This window comes from Mixophyes fleayi, chromosome 6, assembly GCF_038048845.1.
Source record: "Mixophyes fleayi isolate aMixFle1 chromosome 6, aMixFle1.hap1, whole genome shotgun sequence".
Taxonomy (NCBI): domain Eukaryota; kingdom Metazoa; phylum Chordata; class Amphibia; order Anura; family Limnodynastidae; genus Mixophyes; species Mixophyes fleayi.
Window position 1 is genome coordinate 143,857,623 of NC_134407.1, and position 21,460 is coordinate 143,879,082.

At 40.4% G+C, this 21,460-nt stretch overlaps 1 protein-coding gene across 4 annotated transcripts in view; it reads left to right on the forward strand.

The window, feature by feature from the left end:
• The window catches only part of MYT1 (myelin transcription factor 1), a 59,003-nt gene extending 38,331 nt beyond the window's left edge, over positions 1-20,672 (forward strand). For 2 of the 4 annotated variants that reach the window (XM_075176675.1, XM_075176676.1), the window contains 13 exons: positions 1,685-1,890; positions 4,549-4,818; positions 5,193-5,347; positions 6,143-6,244; positions 8,186-8,248; positions 8,372-8,440; positions 9,243-9,305; positions 11,389-11,472; positions 16,491-16,712; positions 17,013-17,104; positions 17,509-17,612; positions 18,591-18,734; positions 19,054-20,672. In XM_075176675.1, the coding sequence (XP_075032776.1) occupies positions 1,685-1,890; positions 4,549-4,818; positions 5,193-5,347; positions 6,143-6,244; positions 8,186-8,248; positions 8,372-8,440; positions 9,243-9,305; positions 11,389-11,472; positions 16,491-16,712; positions 17,013-17,104; positions 17,509-17,612; positions 18,591-18,734; positions 19,054-19,194 (1,715 nt within the window). In that variant the 3' untranslated portion in view covers positions 19,195-20,672. The remainder of the gene's footprint in view (positions 1-1,684; positions 1,891-4,548; positions 4,819-5,192; positions 5,348-6,142; positions 6,245-8,185; positions 8,249-8,371; positions 8,441-9,242; positions 9,306-11,388; positions 11,473-16,490; positions 16,713-17,012; positions 17,105-17,508; positions 17,613-18,590; positions 18,735-19,053) is intronic. The other 2 variants (XM_075176677.1, XM_075176678.1) reach the window with 2 other exon arrangements.
• The last annotated feature ends 788 nt before the right edge of the window (positions 20,673-21,460 follow it).

Here is a 21,460-nt window from a genome sequence, read left to right on the forward strand (position 1 = left end):
TAGAAAGGTTTAGCAAAACTGTTTGCAGATGTCAGTAGCCTCAAGAGTGCTTTCTCTTCATAACAAATCCTACTTTCCAAGATCCTTGTGTAATCCTGACACAGCTGGCTCAGTAAAATGTGTTCATGCCTCAGAGACAGCCTGGTTATTTGCAGCACAATGGGACGCACTCCTTTTCGCTGAGCACAAACACACACAGCACAGAATGATGACGTTGGCCAGGTGCCAGATGTGGAACTGCCGCTGACAGTCCGGGTTAGGACTGATGGAAAAGTCATTTGTTCCTCAGCAAAAAAAAATTCTCTTGCTGAATAAGATTGCCTCATTTGCAACATTAGGGGAGCATTTCTCCAGGTAATTGTACTGACAAAATAAATTCCTGCAAAATAGCGAGGACAGATCGTCCCAACCTCCTGTTCTCATACTAATTCACTGATTGAAAATCCATCTGAGCTGGAAAGCTTTCTTAAATGAAAAACTTAATCAAGGAAGCAGAAGCAAATTGAAGATGACACTTCCCACTGTTTAAATTTCCCAAAGGAGGCAGTTTATACTATATATGCAATAGCAGAGGTAGCCCAGAATGCAATTTATTAGATATTTGTGTAAGTTGCTAGTGATTATATATTGTTGTATTCAATACACTGTATTTTTACACAACACCTAGTGCAACACAAACATGCATTTCAAAACCTTTTTTTAAAAATATAAATACACAAAAACTATAATTCCCATTAAATAGCTAATTTAAATGATAGTTGATTTTATTTTAAAGTCTGTTATCTATAAAATAAGTCATTGTATCTCTGGTGCTCAGTGAAAGCTTAATATAATGGAAGGGGGACCCATAGATTGTAAGCTTGCGAGCAGGGTTCTCTTACCTCTCTGTCTGTATGTATTACCCAGTATTGTCTTATTAATGTTTGTTCCCAATTCTAAAGCGCTACGGAATTTGCTGGCGCTATATAAATAAATTTTGATGATGATGATGATGAAGGGGGATGTATCCTATTCCTGTGTTTGGGGGTACTTTTTACACCATGAGACAATAGAAGAAGTGGGCAGTTATCCTTTATACTCTATACTGTGAGCACAAAGAAGAGACTGCAAAATAAAATGTTTTGTGTGACCCCCAAATAGCCATGCAGGTTAACGTTCCAAAATTAAAAATCAGGACAAATAGGACACGACCCTTGCCTGCTAAAGCAGTCCCATTCAGTCACGTTGCCCAGTGTAATTTAGGATTATATCACTGGACTGCTAGGGGTATGAATATCTATCACAACAGAAATTAAGAACCTTACTAGAAAGTTGTGGTACTACACACATGAGCTTCTACCATCACAGCTGAATATTCTGTAGTCACATTAAGGAAAATGGTCACCACAGTCTAGAAACCTCTGTCTTTCTGTAGGGAATATGTCGTAAGAGGTTATTTAATAACATGGTGCAGTTGAAAGAAGCATGCTGTAACCCGTAGTAACCAATGTTTGTTTTCATTTACTCAACTGTGCTCAATAGATGATGGCTATAATCTGATTGGTTGCTATGGGTTCCAGTGTATGTACGTACATTGCATAATGATACTTAATGAGCTCCTCCTACCCCCACTGTGTGTGTGTGTTTTCAGAAAGAGCTTAGTTTGCTAATATCTGTTTGTGTCTCCTTTGGGTTACCTGCACAGCTAAACCATTTCCAAAGGCCTCATCCCCCAGTCACAGTCCATCCAGCAGCTACGTTAAAAGTACTTCCTCTTCCTCGTCTGGTTTTGATTATACCCACGATGCGGAGGCTGCTCATATGGCAGCGACAGCCATCTTGAATCTTTCCACTAGATGCTGGGAGATGCCAGAGAATCTCAGTACAAAGCAGCAGGACCTGCCAGGCAAAGTGAGTACAACGTAACTGTACCCATGGAAGTGATTTACGAGTTCTGGGTATCTCAATATAAATCTGGACAATTTAAAGCATATCTCTCTTGAAGTTTTGAAAAATCTAACATTTATAGTGCAGCCTGAGTAAAAGCCTATTTGCAATGTACAGTTATTAATACACATATCATTGTTGAGAAATATCAGCTGTAAAACTGTGCCCCTCCCTCTCTGTGTTTTAAATGCCTTAGGCATTAGTTAAATTAGCTGTTGGTGTGGCAGAGTCGGTGCTAGCATGTCTGGCGCCCCTCTGCAAAAAATAAATTTGCGCCCTCCTCTTTTACAAATTATTTGTTCATTCAGTACTGCTTTTTCTTTTAAAGCAAATCATATAATGAACTTTAATAAAGAGAGTAATACAAATAAATACATTAAACAGCAAACTTGAATTGCTATATGATTAATATAATAAAGATTATATATTCACAGTAATAAGATTTTAAATTTTTGGCAAAACAGTTTGGTTATGCCCCCTCCTTCACACTGTGCCAGGGATGGCTGTGCTGGGGGACACAGCCGGTCCCAGAGTGGGCTACCTTGGGCTGGGTCACTGAGCCACCCGAATTTTTTTTCCTTTAAAATGTTCTTAATATTCTGCTGAGTCCAGTCTTGCCCCCGGGCTAAAATTTGCCAGCCCTCCTCTGCACTGTGCCCTCTCAATCATCACACTGGACCCCCCATCAACATCAAACTGTGCGGCCTTATGATCTCACTGTGCCGCTTCATCATCACACTGTGCTTCTTCATCATCACACTGTGTCCTTCAACATCACACCCTGCATCTTTATCACACTCATCACACCGTGCCCCCTTCAACGTCACACTGGGCCCTCTTCAACGTCACATGGTGTGCAATGGTGCCATCTTTATCACACTGCCCCTTCATCACACTGTGCATCCTTATCACATGTGGCAGTTCATCATCCCCCTCCTTCATTGTGCCCACTCCTCATCCCACTGTGCCCTCTCCTCATCACACTGTGCCCTCTCCATCATCACTGTTATCCCCCTCCATCATCACATTGTGCACCCTCCATTGCTGTCCTCTGCATCACATTGCTATCACCATCATCACTGTTCCTCCCTCCTTCATCACATTGTGCGCCCTCCATTGCTGTCCCCTCCATCACATTGTGCGCCCTCCATTGCTGTCCCCTTCATCACATTGTGCGCCCTCCATTGCTGTCTCCTGCATAACATTGTGCGCCCTCCATTGCTGTCTCCTGCATAACATTGCTATCACCATCATCACTGTTCCTCCCTTCTTCATCACATTGTGCGCCCTCATCATCATCATCATTTATGGAAGTTTACTTAATTTGTAATGGCCAATATAAGTAGTGTATAACAATTAAGACACAAGGATAATAACTTAATTTCTGTCATAACAAAAAAAATAAATGTATGTTAGCCTTATTTTACATAAAATGTAGTTATCGCTGTGTTAAACATACATAAAACTACACTTAATGATGGTCTCAGGATTATGCAAATTAGAAATTTTTTAGCCAACCTAGCAAGACAGTAAAGGAATCTTTCTCAGAGGCCATATAATTATAGCAACCTATAGTGTAAACATCACAAGTAAACTGTATCACTAACAAAGTTTACATAAAGTCACTGACACATACGCCCTCCAATATAGTCCCCTCTTTTCTTTACTTACCTATCTATGACCTTTTCTTCTCTTCCTCTTCTTCTGTCTTCTTTTCTTCAGTCTTTTCTTCTTCTCTCTGTGTGCGGCTCCTCTCTGCGCCGCTCCTCACTGACAGTGTCGGGACATCATGACGTTACGCCCGACACTGTCAGTGAGAAGGGAGCAGAGGGGAAGGGGGAGGCCGCCTCTGGGTTTTTTTCTATTTTTTTTGTGTGCTGGCGGACAAACAGGGATAGCAGGCGGAGGGGAGCGCCTCACAGGCATGGTGAGCCCCCTCCCCCTCCCGCCTTGCTTACCCCGCTTACCATGTTCCACCGGCTTTGTGGTGTGGGCAGAAATGACACTAATCTCATGTGATCATCCAAAATCAATGTACTGGAAGCTGATGTCACAGAAAGTTTCTCAGGAGCAGAGTGAGCATGCTCCTGCCAGTACGTGGGATGTCCACAATCTCATTAATTCTCCTGACTATTTATAGCTGTCCAAAAGATGAATAACTTCCTGCTGACATGTAAACAGGTGAATACAGATGTAACTATACAGCTATAACACACAGGAATGTATCATACCTTAAGTTATGTGTTGTCTCTTCAGATTCTTGTTTAATGGGCAGCTATACGTAGGTGACAGGTACTCTTCGAGTGTATTAAATTATTTAATTATATTGTAACTTGCACGTAAATTTAATTTAATTATTTTCCGATAAGAGTTCCAGTGCATCTTTACCAGATTGTCTAATGGTCAACAAAATGATATATGGACATGACATGCTCAGTTAAAAATTGAAATTGCTGTGTTTGCTGGTAGGCATAGCTCTGTTCACCTCTTAATCATTGCCACCTTGGTTGTTATCCCTCTTTGATTACTGTGGAGGGCATATCCCTCTTTCCTTTTTCTACTTAAAATCATCTTCTACTGAAGATGCTGTGGTATAAAAAATCAATTTTTATGTGATTGCAGTCTATGGACATTGAAGTAGATGAAAATGGCACTTTGGACTTGAGTATGAACAAGCATCGGAAACGTGAGAGCACATTCCCCAGCAGCAGTAGTTGCAGTAGTAGTCCCAGTATGAAATCTCCAGACCAATCTCAACGCCAAAACTGTACCAGTGCCACAAGTAGCACCATGACCTCACCCCAGTCCAGCCAGACCTCTCGTCAAGATGATTGGGATGGGCCGATTGACTATACCAAACCAAATCGCCAACGAGAAGAGGAGCATGAAGAAGTAGGTTGTGGAGAACACCCTATGTGGTGCTAAGGGTACATTTTAATAATCTGATACTTAAAGCACAATAGCTATTGTTGGGTAAAGTTTATTGCAGCACCTGGTGCAGCATGGTCAGTTGTAATTCTGTCATCTAATACCATTGATATGAAGGTACTGGGTAGGAAGGAGAAGTAAGAGCCTCCTCTCTTCTACTCATACAATTCAGCCCTAGCAATTTTCAGTTATTTGCAAAATATATTCTGCGCCATTTGCTGCCATAAACTGTATGACTTCTGTGCTTTTTCAAGCCTTACTGTGGCTGTTCTTCATAACTCACCTGAAAACTTCAACTTAAGCAAAAAGTAAATCCTAAACTCCATCTTTCTTTGAAGTCCGAACCTGCAGGAGCCTCTTTTGCTTCATCGGAAGCTGATGACCAGGAGATGCAGGAGGAGAACTTTGAAGAGCGTAAATACCCTGGCGATGTCACACTCAGCAATTTCAAACTGAAATTTCTTTCCAAGGACAGCAAAAAAGAGCTGCTGACGTAAGTAAAACGTCCCTTGAATTATTAAAGTATGTGAGACACACTAGCTTAGATGGAGAACCAGACACATGAGTACTGATTTGGCAAGTAGGGAAATTTGTAAAACTGTTCAGAAGGGCCCAACTATTACATAACATACTCTTGTTGGGAGGGCAGGTAAGTGGGTCTACTGGCAATATTGGCGTTCCATTCATTGTCTAAGGTGCAGTTGTTTAACACCAGTTTATAAAAGAGGAGATCAGGGAAACACCTAGGGACATGAAGACATTTTTACGGAGAGTTACCGCACTTCATCCACTACAGCACAATTGCATACACAATTGCATACAATCACTGGGGTTATAGTATAATGTTTTGTGATTCTGGAAATACAATAACAAGGATCATATGCTCTAAGCTGAATAATGGGGCAGATAAAATGTTCTGCAGCACAGGGCACTTTAGCTTGGTAAGTCGGTTTCTTTTTCCCTCAAGTCATGTAAAGGGTCCCCATTTTGCCCAGACGTACCCCTGCATTAAAGTTTAGCCATCTCCTACACACTGCAGAGGCAGCCATATTGTATGCTGAATCTATATTCATGAGAGCGCAGCCTATCAATGTACTAATGACATCATTAAGGCATATGGCATGATGTACCTGAAGCCTAATTCCATGTGAACTGATCAGCTCTGTTCTCATGAACATTGGTTTAGCCTGCATAATATCTTCCTCCTCTATGTGCAGGCAATGGGTATACTTTAAGTCTGGCAGAACATGGCTTTCCCGTTGGACTTACTTGAAAAATATTTTCCTAGATATTTTGCTGCACAACGGGATATTCGGCCAGTACGTGATGGGGGGTGCGCAAGTCCAAAAGGGGGCGATGGAGGAAAAAAAGCAGGAACCCTCCTGAATGAGTAAGTTCTGCATAAATCCTTAATTTAGAACACAACTAAGTAGCAATGTGAGTGATGTATCTTTACAGCAAGAGGACCAGTGATATTGGAAGGCCTTGCAATGCCAAATTTGCTTATTTGTGGAATTAAACAATTTGCCACTATTATCCAGTCCTGCATAGTTGGCTACTCTTGGTGTTTTGATACACACTCCAGAGAATGTATGAATTGCAATGCTCCATGAAAATTGAGGTTACCTGACGTCAATGAATTCCCTGTGTAGTGGTTTCCAAGTCAAAATGGTACTTTAAAGGTAACATCAGCAATGAAGTAGGAACAAGAGAAAAATGCTCAAATATGTAGAATGTTTATAAAAGATTATCCCCAAAAAAAGCTCAGCATTCCCCAAGAGATCATTGCTTTGTTGGGCCCTAGGCATAGTCCTTTTTGGGACTCAAAACTTTTAACTTCCCCTTTCCAGTCTTAATCACAACTTCTAGTTCCACTCACATATGTATTACCGGAATGTATAAGTTTCACTGTAGACACATATTACACAAATAAACGACTAATTTATCCCCAGCATTATTGCACCTTAGCTTAGTTTTTGTTGTAGACTCTAGACATTTGCCTCAGTTACCTAGTGGATTATCCAGGCCAGCAATGCATCATCCTCTACCTGCCTCAATTAACCAGAAGAGATTGTATAGCTTGTTGTGAGTCAATAGATTTAGAATAGTGTGAAAACTTACGATTGAAGCTAGACATTCACAGAGTTATTTGTCTGGAACAAAGAATTGTAGACAAGAGAGTATTTAATTTTAGGATTCCAAGAAACTTTAGAACGTTTTACTGATGGAAATGGTAATTTGAGTTTTTATCTCTTCAACGCCACCTGCCTTGCCCTCCCCCCACGAGTAGACTGCTGCCTTTTCTTTCTGTAGTTTGTGTCTTTGCCAGTCTCATATTGCCCTTGGTCCCACAGGCTGGGAACTCAGTGTCTGTTGTATTACACTTGTACAGTGTTTTGTATGTTCTTTTTTTATCCTTGTTATTTCTGTTGTGTTTTGGTGTGCATGGTGATCTGTGCATTGAATGTGTCTGGTGATTAAGTACGAAGTTTCTGGCTCTGAGCACACAGCTGTTGTCTAACTTTACACTGAGCGAGCCTGTGATGGTTTTCATGGCCTTCAAAGAGTCACATGGTGTTTGGATATTTATGGTCAAACTTTATAAAATATTGTGGGGCAGGACAGCAACAAAGCAAACGTGGCAAGTGTTAGAGCTTAGCATTTTGCTGTCCCTGTATATCGGAGCAATTCATTCGCCACTCTGTAAAATAAAGGACAGGCCCCGGTTGCCTATTTCACCTGGATAAATGCTTCTAAAATTTTGGTTGCAACCAAAGAGATGGGGAATTTTTCCAGGCTGCCTGTGTTGACCTATTCACTGCATTTGAGAAAAAATCCACATGTCTTTGCGAACGCCATGATTTTGTGTGCCAAAGTCAGTGATATATCCTGATAGGAACATGCATGTTGATGACCATATACAAGCGTCAGAGCACTTCTTCTGTGCTTATTAAGACCATAAGTCTGCACTATGAGAGACATGTATGAACATTGGTGACCAAAAGTCCCAACGTGTATTAGACAAATTACAGTTAAAATCTTACTAGATGCCATAGGTTAGTTTTTTTATATACTTTTTTTGCAGTTACCTGTGCACAAGTTTTCATAAATGTCCCTCATTGTGTGTAACTTGTTCTGGGAGATTTTGCAAATCACAGCCCCAGGAAATAATGCAGCACTGCAGTCTCCATGCCATAAGACATTCAGCACGCTGTTGATGGACAGCTCCCACAGATGTCCTGTTGTGAAGCTCCAACAGTTCTTGGACGTTTTCTTGGCCTTTGATTTGTTCTAGCGCTTGATGTTAAAATACAGTCTTCTCTCCACACAGCTGTCCTACCCCAGGATGTGACGGAAGCGGACACATTACTGGAAATTATGCCTCTCACCGCAGGTTAGACATCTCTTGACCGCTCCTTTCCGCTCTGGCTTGCAGGCTGTTTAGTACTATCCCGCACTCCTCTTTTTTTATTTTTTTTATTTTGGCTTATCCAGATTTCTATCTGTTCTCTTTCAGCCTTTCTGGTTGTCCTCTTGCTGACAAGAGTCTCAGAAACCTCATGGCTGCCCACTCTGCTGATCTCAAGTATGTTTGCGCTGAGCTGAACTGCTGCTCTTACTCCTGCCTTTCCACTTAACCCTCTCTTCTGCCCCTCCTGCTTGCAAAATCTGCTGAGACTGACCCAATGAACTGATTGGTTACATTTCCAAAAAAACAAAAGATTGATGTGAGAGATGTTAGATATCAGCTCCAAACTTCTGTCATTTGAGCTCTGAGCAGATTTTGTCTCAACTTATTCAGAGCTAATCTCTGCACTCCTTGCACGTTTTGCTTTCTTACTTTGCTGCAAATTAGATGTCATATATGTATATTAGTCCTTAAGCTGTTTCTGCTCCTGTGGGAGGTAGTGCTAGGGTGGTTTTGAGCATGCCTGGCACCCAATGTACACATACTGGAAGAAGTCATTTTGTGGGCTAAACCATTATTCAGCCTGTCAATTCACTAGGAACCAGTGACATCACTGAGGCATGAGGCACACTGAGGCATGAAGCACAGTGGTGTCATTAGTTCACAGTGAATCTCAGTGCATTCTCCTAAATATTCAGCCCTTTGCTGTGTAGGCAACGGGTACACTCTAAAACAGCCCTGAGCAGTGCAGTCAATATAATATGAATCTGAGGCTAGTAAATTAAACTTACAGTTTCAGATCTAGTCCTCAAGAGACTGTTATCTATAGGAGTAACAATAATATCTATGTCTGTATTATTACATGTATAAAAATCTTGTTTAAAAGTGAAAATGTATGTTAATGATGAGTTTAATCTTTGAGAACATAGAGAATGTCCACCTCTTCTCTGACTTTCATCTTTTGTTTTGTTTTCTCCAGGTGCCCCACCCCAGGATGCGACGGCTCCGGACACATTACAGGAAATTATGCATCTCATCGGAGGTAAGCTCCTCTGGGAAGTAATTACCCTCTTTTTTTTATAAGCCACACTATGTTCCTAGGCCATCTTCCTGATTTAAGTAACAAAATCCATTGGGACGAGGTCTTTCCATGACTTGCATCATGTTCCTGATCGTAGCTGGATAGCATACATGCAGGAGAGGCTGGTGTCGGAAAAAGGACTCATTAGTAGGAAATTTATCGAAAATATGTATATTAATTTAAAGTGAGATGTTTATGGCTGGAATCACATATCATAAGGTAAAACTGTGCACAATTAAGTCCCTGTTTCCTGTAAGTTGATTGCATTGTCAGGTATGATGGAGGTATGCAGGTTAAAGGGAAGCTACCTGTGACTCTCCAGCCACTTGTATCTCCACCGCAGCTGGAGAGCTACAGGCTGCCTAAGCCTATTTCTTGGTATAAGTCACCGGGCGTTCTGTAACCTATAGAATCCACTCAGCACAAGGCCACAAGCACAAAACTTCAACTGTCATTATTATAATGTATAACTTTGATATTCCTTATAGTGCATAAGTTATAACAATGCTTTTAATACTAATTACTAATTATAGTTCTTTTTTTAATAACTACCCTACACTCTAATATGCGTTTTATTATTATCCTTTATTAATAAAAGTAGATGTATTAGGCAGCACTACACATTGAAGGGATCATAATAAAAGCAACTTATGTACAGTGACATGAAACAGAAGTTAAAAGTGCCCTGTCCAGATGAGCTTACAATCTAAGAGGTGCTAGGAATAATTAATGCATAATGTAGTGGAATAACAATTGTAGCTAGTGGTAGAGTAAGTATGTGGCAGAAGTATTTTTAGCCACCAGTATTACATTAATAGGGGGGATTTCAATTGTACGCGATACTGTTAAAAGTAATGCGACCTGCGCATTATTACCATTATTATGGTAATATTGAGCATAATTACCGTTAGCACGGTAGTTTTAACGCCGACTTTTTGCTCACAGCTCCCTGAGCTGGGAGCAGAAAGCCGGGTTAATATTACCGTAATAACGGTAATATCTTTAACGCGGCGGTACTTCGGGGGGAATTGAATTCCCCCCTTATTACATTATTGCTCACTGAATACAGCCATAAAAAAGGATTTGTGTTATAATACTAATTGTAATACTGTGATGATGTTGATTATACTTTTAGAACCAATTAGAAAATAATAATGACATAATCATCATTTCAGCATGTAGCATTAGATGCACTATCACAATGCATGTATTATGCATGTAACAGCAGGGAGATATCTGGGCCAGGACTAGAGGTGTCTAGTGATTGCATTATCCAACTAGGCAAGAGCCACAGCCAATCCACTGGGATGCCACATACACTGCACACACCCATCCGAGCCGCTTGTATGTCTAAAATGAATTCAGTTTGGCAGTGGTTCACTGGGATTGATTCTGGGGCAGGGGGGGGAAGAGATACATGGGAAGGTTAGCTAAAGAGCATGGACAACCACTGTAAGTTGTTTGTTCCACTAAATGCTACATATTGATAAACATACACAGATTTGTAAACTAGTTGCCTGAAACACTTATCTGTGTCAGGTTACGTCCTGCAATGCCTCTAACAGTTCAAGCAGGAGATCCCAGTGTGCTTTTATCAAAATCCTAGCAGCGTTCAACCAATGGGAAGTATTAAAACAATCTTACCCCAAGCCATCAGAGATGATCTCTTGCTTGTACCGCTAAAGGCAAAGTGGACCTGATGAACTGGTGTGTTGTAAGTAACATTTTGTTACTTTACATATCTCACATAATTCCACCAAGAACTCAGTTTTTCGATGTTGGTGGAGCTGGTCTTAAAAATAAGAATTCTCTGAATGTAAGATGTTCCTATAAACAGCATAATTCTCATTTTAACCATTATGTGAAGAGTGATCTGTATAATAGCCCCAGGGAATCGGCAATGCTTAATTCACTGAGCTAATTCTGTAGTATGTTCTCAATATAGCTTCACTGAGGCCATTCAGGTGAACAGTCTGGGAATAGGATGCACTGTATCTGAGCACAGCATATGGCAATAATTACATCCTCCTCTCTGAATTTATAGCTTGTCAGGTTGTCCTCGTGCCAAGAAAAGCGGAATGAAAGTTACACCCACGAAAGATGACAAGGACGACCCAGAGCTAATGAAGTGAGTAGAACATAAGAATGTGGAGAGAACAAAAGCTTGTTTTGTTATCTAGAATAAATAATAATTGCAAGAGAAAGCAAATTAAAGATGAAGACAATTTAAAACTGACAAAATATGTTTTGTATATATTAGAATTGAAAAGTGACCTTAATTGACTTACATAAAGGAGAAATGTGCATTTATATTTATATACTATTGGTGGATCTACCATCTATAGTCATGAAAATGCAGCCTATCATTTTGCGAGAAGCCAGTGACCTTACTGAGACACACAGTGCAGGCTGTGAGTCTCCTTTTTTATGCTAAACCAACAATCCATAACAGCCAATAAATGAATTGTTGGAAAATGGGGACAATACACCCCACCATACTCATTTCAGGCAAGGGCAGGGACCATTCCCGGTAAGTCACATCGAAAAAAAAATCAGGATTTTCCCATGAAAATCAGGTATGACACTAATACAAATTAGATTTAGCTTTTAACCCTTTCATTTCCATATCTCAGCTTGGCACTGCACACAACACTACATACCTGAAACATTTTGATTCACTGGCAGCCTCAGGGCTACTTTAAAAGGTGATATTTGTTTTGTTGGACTGTTCTTACCGTGTAGAATACATTTACTTCTATAATTCAGCAATGCTGAATTGCAAACTATTTTTTTGATTGTTTCACTTTGGGTTGTTCCTTTGGATTTCATAACAGTTATCTCACTTACCTAACATAACACAATTCATGTGGCACAAATAAGTAGATCAGAGCTCCAGTTAGACCAACTGGTGCCCTTGTTGGTCACTTCTTTGTTCTACACATTTTACCAACAGTGCCCCACATACCGTATATACTCGAGTATAAGCTTTTTCAGTGTAAAAAATGTGCTGAAAAACTCGGCTTATACACGAGTATATACTCGAGTATAAGCCAACCCGAATATAAGCCGAGCACCACAGAAAACTGGGGAAAACTTATTGACTCAAGTATAAGCCGAGGGGGGGGGCTTTTTCAGCGTAAAAAATGTGCTGAAAAACTCAGCTTATACACGAGTATATACGGTAATTACTCAGCATTAGACTGGCAGTGCCCACAAGTAATATATTTTTAATGCCTGAATATCTGGTGGTCTGGTAGGAATTTTTAACGATGGAGGATGCAGTGATTTCCGGTAGTGGCTGGTTACAACCCAGAAGATATTAGCATAGGCTGATCATCAGAACAATATAATCGCATGTGCAGGGGAGGGTAGGCGATCTTTAGCCCGGGGGTCAGGACTCAACTCAGCAGCCTTTTAGGAACATTTTAAAGGAAAAAAAAATGTAGGTGGCCCAGTGACCCAGCCCAAGGTGGCCCACTATGGGACTAGCCCGGTGGACAGTAGCCTCCCTGCCCCCAGCCCAGCCTGCCCCTGCACAAGTGCTAGTCTTAGAAGTCAGTGTGACTGCTTCTCCTAGCATTGCTAAACCACCAGCTTACCATAGTGGAATTCAGGTGTCAGGGTCACTTTCTTCCAGTCCCCTTTATTATCCTTGGATGAGAGCCAGATTGCTATGTTGATCCATCACATTTGTGTAAAGTGACTTACACTGATATGTTTCCGTAAATATTTTTAGAAAAATAAACACTGCTTACAAAAAGGACATTTTCCCTTTAATGTGGAGACCCCTGAGATCACGTCAGTTACCTTTGTATATATCACTGCCTAAATTCAAGACAAACAACTGTGTTTGCAAACCCGTGGAAGTGTGTGTAAACTCCAGAGAGCATGCTGCATCAAGTCTGCAGTGTAGCTGGTTTATTCATAACTTATTCTGTGATGTTTTTTGTATTAATGTGAGTGTCACCTTGAAAGCATTTGCATCTCTCAAGGACTGTGTATAGCAGGGTGATTACAGCCAGAAATGAAAAATGAAATGCTTTTAAATCCCAGTTTCCATCGGCGATGAGTGGCAGTCGCTATGGTGAAAGTGTTGCGCAACAGCGACATATTTATAATCTCCCGTGGCTGCCAAGTGCATATTGTCACTGGGTGGTAGGCAACCGGCCTTCTATCAATAGTTACCCCCAGCGGTTGGGCCAAGCATTCTGGAATGGAAGCTATTCTGTCGCTCCATCAGGGTATTAAAAGCTGCTTGGAACAAGACTGGGCTCTGAGACCACCCATTGTGAGAGGAGCAGTTCAGGATCCATTGCGATGTTAATCATTCTTCAAATAAACGACGGCAGATGTTAAAGCAAATCCTTCTTTTTATAATTATCCAGCAGCAAATGGGCAAGAACATGACAAGCAGCTTTTCTGCGCACACATCCATGTTCCTTTTAAGTTCATCTGAGAAAACCCTCTAAGGGGTTACCACAGAGCAGACAGATGTTTGACACTGTTTATTACTTGCACAAAGATGTAATGAAAGTTATATTAACCACGTAAGGCTGGTAGCATAAGTGCCATTAAGGTGTGACTGTGAAAGCGGGCTCTGTCTCCAGAGGGTTTGCTAATTTTCTCCTCATCGTACAAACACACAGCTTTCTTATGACATTTTCCAAGTTTCCTGCTGGCGAGGATATTAGTAGAAAATTGTGCTGCATTTACAGACAATTAAAATCAAGATCAGCATTTTATTCTCAGATTAACTTGATAAAAATGACTCTATTTCTTTACTTCTGCTTCAGAAAGCACTTAGGATTTTAGAAAAATAAATAATATAATCTCATACAGCTAGCAGAGCCAGTGACTTAAGGTGGACTCACACAGGCAAGGAAAGTTACTTAGCGCAAAACGGCATCTCTGCAGCGCAAATGCGCTGTCCGTCAAAGGGGCACATTTATCAAAACTCGCAGAATATGAAAAATAGTTTTCAATCCTTATCGCATTGACCATGGTCTCTTCGGTTCTGAAGCAGCATGCGATGAACGGGGTTCCTCTTCTGACTCCAGTGCGCATGCGCCGAGTGAAACCCTCGGGCATGCGCACAGACATATCTGCTCTCGCTCTGCAACTATAGTTGCAGAGAGTGAGCGGTGAGTGACAGGGAGGGATCATGTGATCCCTCCACACATGCGCTGTCCAGCTCTGCTCTTCGGAGCAGAGCTGACAGCACTGAAACTTTTCATTAATGATAATGTACGCCAGCTTCAGCTGACGTACATTATCATGTTTGAAAAGTTAATTACATTCATTGTTAAATAGCGTTACTGAGCACTCCCCATACATTGTTATGGGGAGTGCTCAGTAAAACGATAGGAGATGCAAAGCAGCAGATATCTATGATATCTGCTGTGATGCTGCTATCATAGATAGCAAATTAATGTTTAATCAATAAACAACAGTTTTCGGGGATTTTACAGGGGGGAAACCTTTCATAAATAGGCCCCTTAGTTTGCTCAAGTAACAGGCCGCATAGGTTTGTGGAGCATAGTATCACTTGCGAAAGAGCAGAATTTTGCTCCAGCGGAGGGGAAGAATTCAGGGAGGAGTCAAGGTGTTTCTAATGAAGCACAGAGTAGGCACATAGCTGCTCTCCATTTTGCAGGTCAGTGCCGAAACAAACTATCATTTTTCTGAGTGAGATTATCAGGGGTGTTCCTCGCCATGTACAGCCACTCCACAAAGGGACGATTGGATTGCATCCTATACTTTTAATAGGATCCATCTTGCTCCTGCATGATGTTCTTTGGCGCAGAAGAGCATTTCCAAATGCGCTCCGAGGGAGAAGGCTACAAAAAACAACTTCAGACGGACCCCTTCCAGAGGTTACCAGCCCTAAACTGAAAAGCACCGGGGCTCTTCCCTAGCCCTCTGTGCTGTTGTGGCCAAGGTAATAAACAACTTTACCACCGCAGTGGTACCAGTATAGTTAACCATTTCTAAGACATCTGCTCATTAGACCAAAAAAAGATTTTAAAAAAAAAGCCACAATATTCAAATAAACTTTAATGAAATAAAACTCTTGTTCACCACTATATTGAATAAAAATAAATCTCTTCTTTCTTGATTCTATGTAATCTAGTTTGGAAACGAAACTAAAATAAATCTTCTTTTCTTGTTTCTTGGTCTAATGTACTCAAAATTGAAAAAAAAAATTAAAAATCCCTATTAAAAAATGACACACCACACCCATACACTATGGCAAAAGGATGAGAAGATGAATAACTCCCCATCACCAGCCATCCGGCATGTCAGCGGTGACACACGTTTCTAGATACAGTCCAAGCAATTTAATGAAAAGCTTCACACACACAAAAATGACACATGTAATGTACGCTGTTCGTGGCAGCACAGTGGCGTAGTGGTTAGCACTTCTGCCTTACAGCACTGGGGTCATGAGTTTTATTCCCGATCATGATCTTATCTGTAAGGAGTTTATATGTTCTCTCCGTGTTTGTGTGGGTTTCCTCCAGATGCTCCGGTTTCCTCCCACACTCCAAAAACATACTGGTAGGTTAATTGGCTGCTAACAAATTGACCCTAGTCTGTCTGTGTGTGTGTTTGTTAGTGAATTTAGACTGTAAGCTCCAATGGGGCAGGGACTGATGTGAGTGAGTTCTCTGTACAGCGCTGCGGAATTAGTGGCGCTATATAAATTGATGAAGATGATGATCTCATGGTTTATTTAGGCCATAAATAAGGCTAAACCGAGCATTATTGTAGGAGAAAATCAGAAAGGAGTGTTCAATTTAAAGGGGTGATCATAAAGTGATGGGATAATTGCGTTTGATGTGACTTCTGTACAGTGCACCTCTGCATAGTGAGTTGGTCTTTCACTGTATGGATGCTGCTCTCCAGTGCTGAGAGGGGGTGTGCATCTTGAAATCAGAGTATTTTACAGTGCATATTGGGTGAGCTCCAGAATTGACTGAGGCAGCTATTTGGTAGGTGGATCCAATATTCTGTCTATCAATTCACTAAGAACTTGTGCCATCACTGATACGTTGTCCAATTCACATTGGTTTTAAATGTGTCTTTGTAAAATGTGATATATTTATGAATATACATTTATCTAAATATAGTCCTTTCTCTATTCAGATGCCCAGTGCCAGGATGTGACGGACTCGGACATATCAGTGGTAAATACGCTTCCCATCGCAGTGCGTCTGGATGCCCCTTGGCTGCTCGAAGACAGAAGGAGGGCACCCTCAACGGATCTGCATTTTCCTGGAAATCCCTTAAGAATGAGGGTCCCACATGCCCCACCCCTGGTTGCGATGGATCAGGTCATGCCAACGGGAGCTTCTTAACACACAGGAGGTAAAAAAAAGTTTCTTAAAGACTTCTAACTTTTTGTGTATGGCAAAATGGTTGGAGAATGAACTTTCTTGTGGAAATGCTAATGCAGGACTATGTGACAATTCTGCAGCAGTCAGTATGAGGACCAACATTGTTCCAAACCTGTTTTTCGAAACCTGAGCCTACCGCTATCCTTATCTGTAACAATTAACACTCTACATAATCCAGTGGTGTCATTATATTGTATAGTATATAAAAAGTCTTTGCACTGGGCATTTTATGCTGAACGATACTGAAACCCCATTTTCTATTTTTTTATAGTTTATCAGGTTGTCCGAGGGCTTCTTTTGCTGGGAAAAAAGGAAAACTGTCAGGGGATGAGCTTCTTGGGACAAAATTCAAGACCAGTGATGGTAAGTCACAAATTCACAATGCTTTAGTTGCTGATCATGTTTACAGTCCATTTTTTTTAAAGTAGTAGCACCCAAAGCTTTTAATATAATCTACCAGCATGCCCCTATAGAAAGATAAAGATGCCCAGACACACAGCAATTTTCACGCCCAATTAGACTGCTTTTAAAGTAGGCTAGCACAGATGGTAAATGCAATTGGACGATGACTTCATCTGATTGTGTATGTGCTCATTATCCAACTGTGTTATGTCACATCCCTGCAATTAGCACAATCGCACATACCTGTACATGTATGGACAAATCTGGTAAAGATCTGGCTTGGTGGTCCGATCAAGCAGCTGCTTCGCCCTGTGTTTGACCTTGAGTCACTCTACTGTACCATTCTGACAGAATTCTTCTCACAGTCTTAGAAAATGATGAAGAAATCAAACAGCTCAACAAGGAAATAAATGAACTCACAGAATCTAACACAGAGATGGAAGCTGACATGGTGAATTTACAGTCTCAGGTCAGTGCTTTGTGTGTCTTATAGTCTGTCAGCACCAAATATATTCTCTTCTCCTCCATTGTGCATAATGCTTACCACAGAAGTGTGCGAAGAAGCAGTCAGAGACTTTTATCAAAACTGGTGCAAAATGAAAATGTGGTGTTGCCCATAGCAACTAATCAACTATTTAATTTAATTAATGTATGTTGAACACCTTAGTTACTGTATTATTCAAACTTCCTCATCTGCTCATCTATTTTGAGTGCGGTAATCTGGAGGAAGGCAGTGTGCACATGTAAGATTATGTATGTGATGACAGGGCTGCATGTGACATGAGCAGTGTCATGATGTGAGGAGGGGAATGGGGAGAAATGAAAAGTCACAGACTGAGAGGTAAAGAGTGGAAGGAGCAGGGTTCACAATAGCACAGAGGATTCATGTGAGTAGTTCCTATAAAACTGATGCAGGAAGATTGTGGTGACACATGCACATTTATATAAAACAAAGTTTGTACATCTAATTTGTTTTGTAAACTGTACAAGAAAATAGACACATAGTATAGCTGGCTGCAATGTTGGGCAGCACGGTGGCTTAGTGGTTAGCACTTCTGCCTCACCGCACTGGGGTCATGAGTTTGATTCCTGAACATGGCCTTATCTGTATGGAGTTTGTATGTTCTCCCCGTGTTTGCATGGGTTTCCTTCCACATTCCAAAAACATACTAGTAGGTTAACTGGCTGCTTTCAAATTGACCCTAGTCTCTCTCTGGCTGTGTGTGTTAGGGAATTTAGACTGTGAGCTCCAGTGGGGCAGGGACTGATGTGAGTAAGTTCTCTGTACAGCGCTGCGGAATTAGTGGCGCTATATTAATAGATGATGACGATGATGGGGAGCATTGTTACAATGAAATCTATAGCTATAGCAGCAGTGAAGCAGAAGAAGGCCACAATGACAACCTGCTTCTGATTAATATAATTATTATTTTTGTAATTACTACAGATAACCTCAATGGAGAAAAATCTGAAGAACATTGAAGATGAGAATAAGGTTATAGAGGAGCAGAATGATGCCCTGTTTGTAGAACTTTCCGGGCTAAGCCAGGCCCTCATACGAAGTCTTACAAATATCCGCATTCCACACATGGTAAGTACTAGAGTAGAAATAAAGTAGAGTACTGTCCAGCCTTACTCCAGTCTGTCATCATATTTTACTTTACAGAATACTTCGTCCCCAGCATTTATCAGAAATCCTAGGTTTCTGTGCCTGTAACCAATGCTACTCCAGTGACACACACTCGTGGCCACACACAGTTTTACTAAGTGGGAGGTTCAGGAGACAAATGGGTGTCAAAGCTCAGGGACCAGGCACCCAAATATCCAGTGATAGGACCTGTCAAATATGTTGCTGTAACTGTTCAATTTTGATATGGTGAATAGTAAAGGAGATTTATCTTTTCTTACAGGAACCAATCAGTGAACAGAATTTTGATGCCTATGTGAATACTCTGACTGACATGTACAGTAACCAAGAGTGTTACCAAAACCCAGAGAACAAAGCATTGCTTGAGAGTATCAAGCAAGCAGTCAAAGGTATCCAGGTCTAATGAGAGAATATGAGGATTCTCTTGTCTAGTGTTCAGGTTCACAGACCTTGTGCATTGTGCATTAAATCACAAAACTTAATGGACCAAAATAATAAAAAAAAAAAATGAAAATGAAGAAGCCCAAAAAGCTGGACAGAAACTGAACTTTTTTTTGTCTTTCAAATGTGGATACCAGACAGGTAGTCCGGGGTCATTCACAAAAAGGAGTTTCCCACCTGTAATTAGTGCTGACAAATGACTGTAAACCGGCCCATGTCCCTGCTACCTGTGTATGAAAAACACAGAGTAATCAATTAACTGCAGCAAATCCCTGAGGTTTGTACATGGACCAAACGCAACCAGAAGCCAAAATTGAAGCTTTATCTCTGCTGACTCTCTGTCTGGGCCATCTCACTCCTTGTGTCTTTTGCAAATTATCTGGCAGGGGAAGATAAAGACGAGTATTATTCATGAGAAGAGTTGTCAATATTTTTTATTTTGTTTTCCACAAGAAACATTTGAAGAGCAGTTCTTTAATTCCAACAGAAGCGCAAAGGATTAAAGGTTCTCAGGGAAAGCTTTTGGAGTTACCAACTGCATAGTCCTTTTTTTTTGTGTCTTAACCCTAGCCTAAGCAGTTGGAGGTCAGTACCTAGCTGTGGCGAAATGTGTTGCTGATCGATCTGGCAGTGAAGATGATTTTGCAGTCAGAAAGAAATGGCAAATGTGATTGTGGAAGGGCCAGCTCATTGTGTCATGATACAGTATCTCTCATTTTTAGAATTATGTATTGTGTTTGTCCATTGTGTGCTACATGCAGGAAATGTAAAGCAGACAGATTTATGCACCCTAAAGGAATGGTGGCTTGCCTTTTGGATTGGTTTGCCGGCTCAGCAGAAATAATCTGCTTGGTATTATTCAGCAATCCGTACTCTGTGTGGATTTTCACATAAAGCAAAAACATCCAGGGCTATTTCCACCCCCCACGGTGTATGAATGTCTGCCGTACCTGACATGTTGACGTCTCACATGCTGAACTGTATTTATTTTTGGGACATTTTTATTGTAATCACAGGGAATTTTTTGTACTTTTTTATTTATTTGGAGAGCTGATTATTGATTATTTTCAATGCACCACAGAATTCTGCAGTAGAGCCTTCAACTACTAGTATGAAGTGGATCTTCCTAGATCTAAAAACATTTCAGAACCCAACCCGAGATTTATTCATGTCTATTTTATCATTATTTTGTAAATCTATGCTTCAGGAGAACGTCCAGACCTGTCACGTTTAGACATAAGAATAATACAACTGACAGAAGAAACTTTCTCACCAGATTAAATAGAAGAGAAAGCTTATATTTATTTTCACAGGAAATTTCTACAGATATGCACTGTCATGCCCCACAAAGCATAAAGTAATACACTGTAATATTCCCATGGTGCATCATTACGTCTCAATATACACTATGCCTTTATACCATTTCCTTCTAAGGAACCATCCATAGTTTCCAACAGCTAGAATACTACTTGGATGTTTGGAGTAGTCTCTTGCACGACATACAGCACTAAAGGTTTCGAAAGATTATTTAACTTCTCACTGTGCACTTTAAGACCTGCGTGAGCTCCAAGTAATGGCCTGTAGAAGAATATCAACTAGTGCACTGAGGCTTTCCGTGGAAATCATCCAGAGCGCATTATACGGTGCAGAATCTTAACTGGGAGATTTTAAATCCATGGGGAAAATAGTAAGGGACATAAAGAACTCTTAAACCTCTGTAAAAATAAACTTCTAGTTTTTAAGATCAAGTGTACTTTGCACTTGAAAAGGAATCCCTGCTTTTGTAAATAGGATCCACCCTGTTTGTGAATGCAAACCAGTTAGCATATTACCTATAGAACAGCTGCACTTCCACGGAGACATAGTTTTAGTTTTAATTATTGTGTAAATTATTTAATTTTTAGCAAGTTCTGTTATAATTTATTAATTCAAATTCATATGTGAACATTTGATATTTATTTAAATGTAATGTTAATTTATTTTTATTTTTAACTGGAGACCACATGGTAATAAGGGAAAAGACCAAAAAAAAAGTAAATAAAAAAAAGTGAAAACAATAAATAAAAACTTGACAAATTATATTCCATGGGAAAAATAATAAAAAATAAAAACGCTATCTACAGCTAATAGTTTTGATGAAACCTAGTTATTTTTTATATATTTTGTTATTTATTCTTTTAAACAATGGGACTTTTTTAAAGATATTTTATAAAGCAGGAGTTTTGATA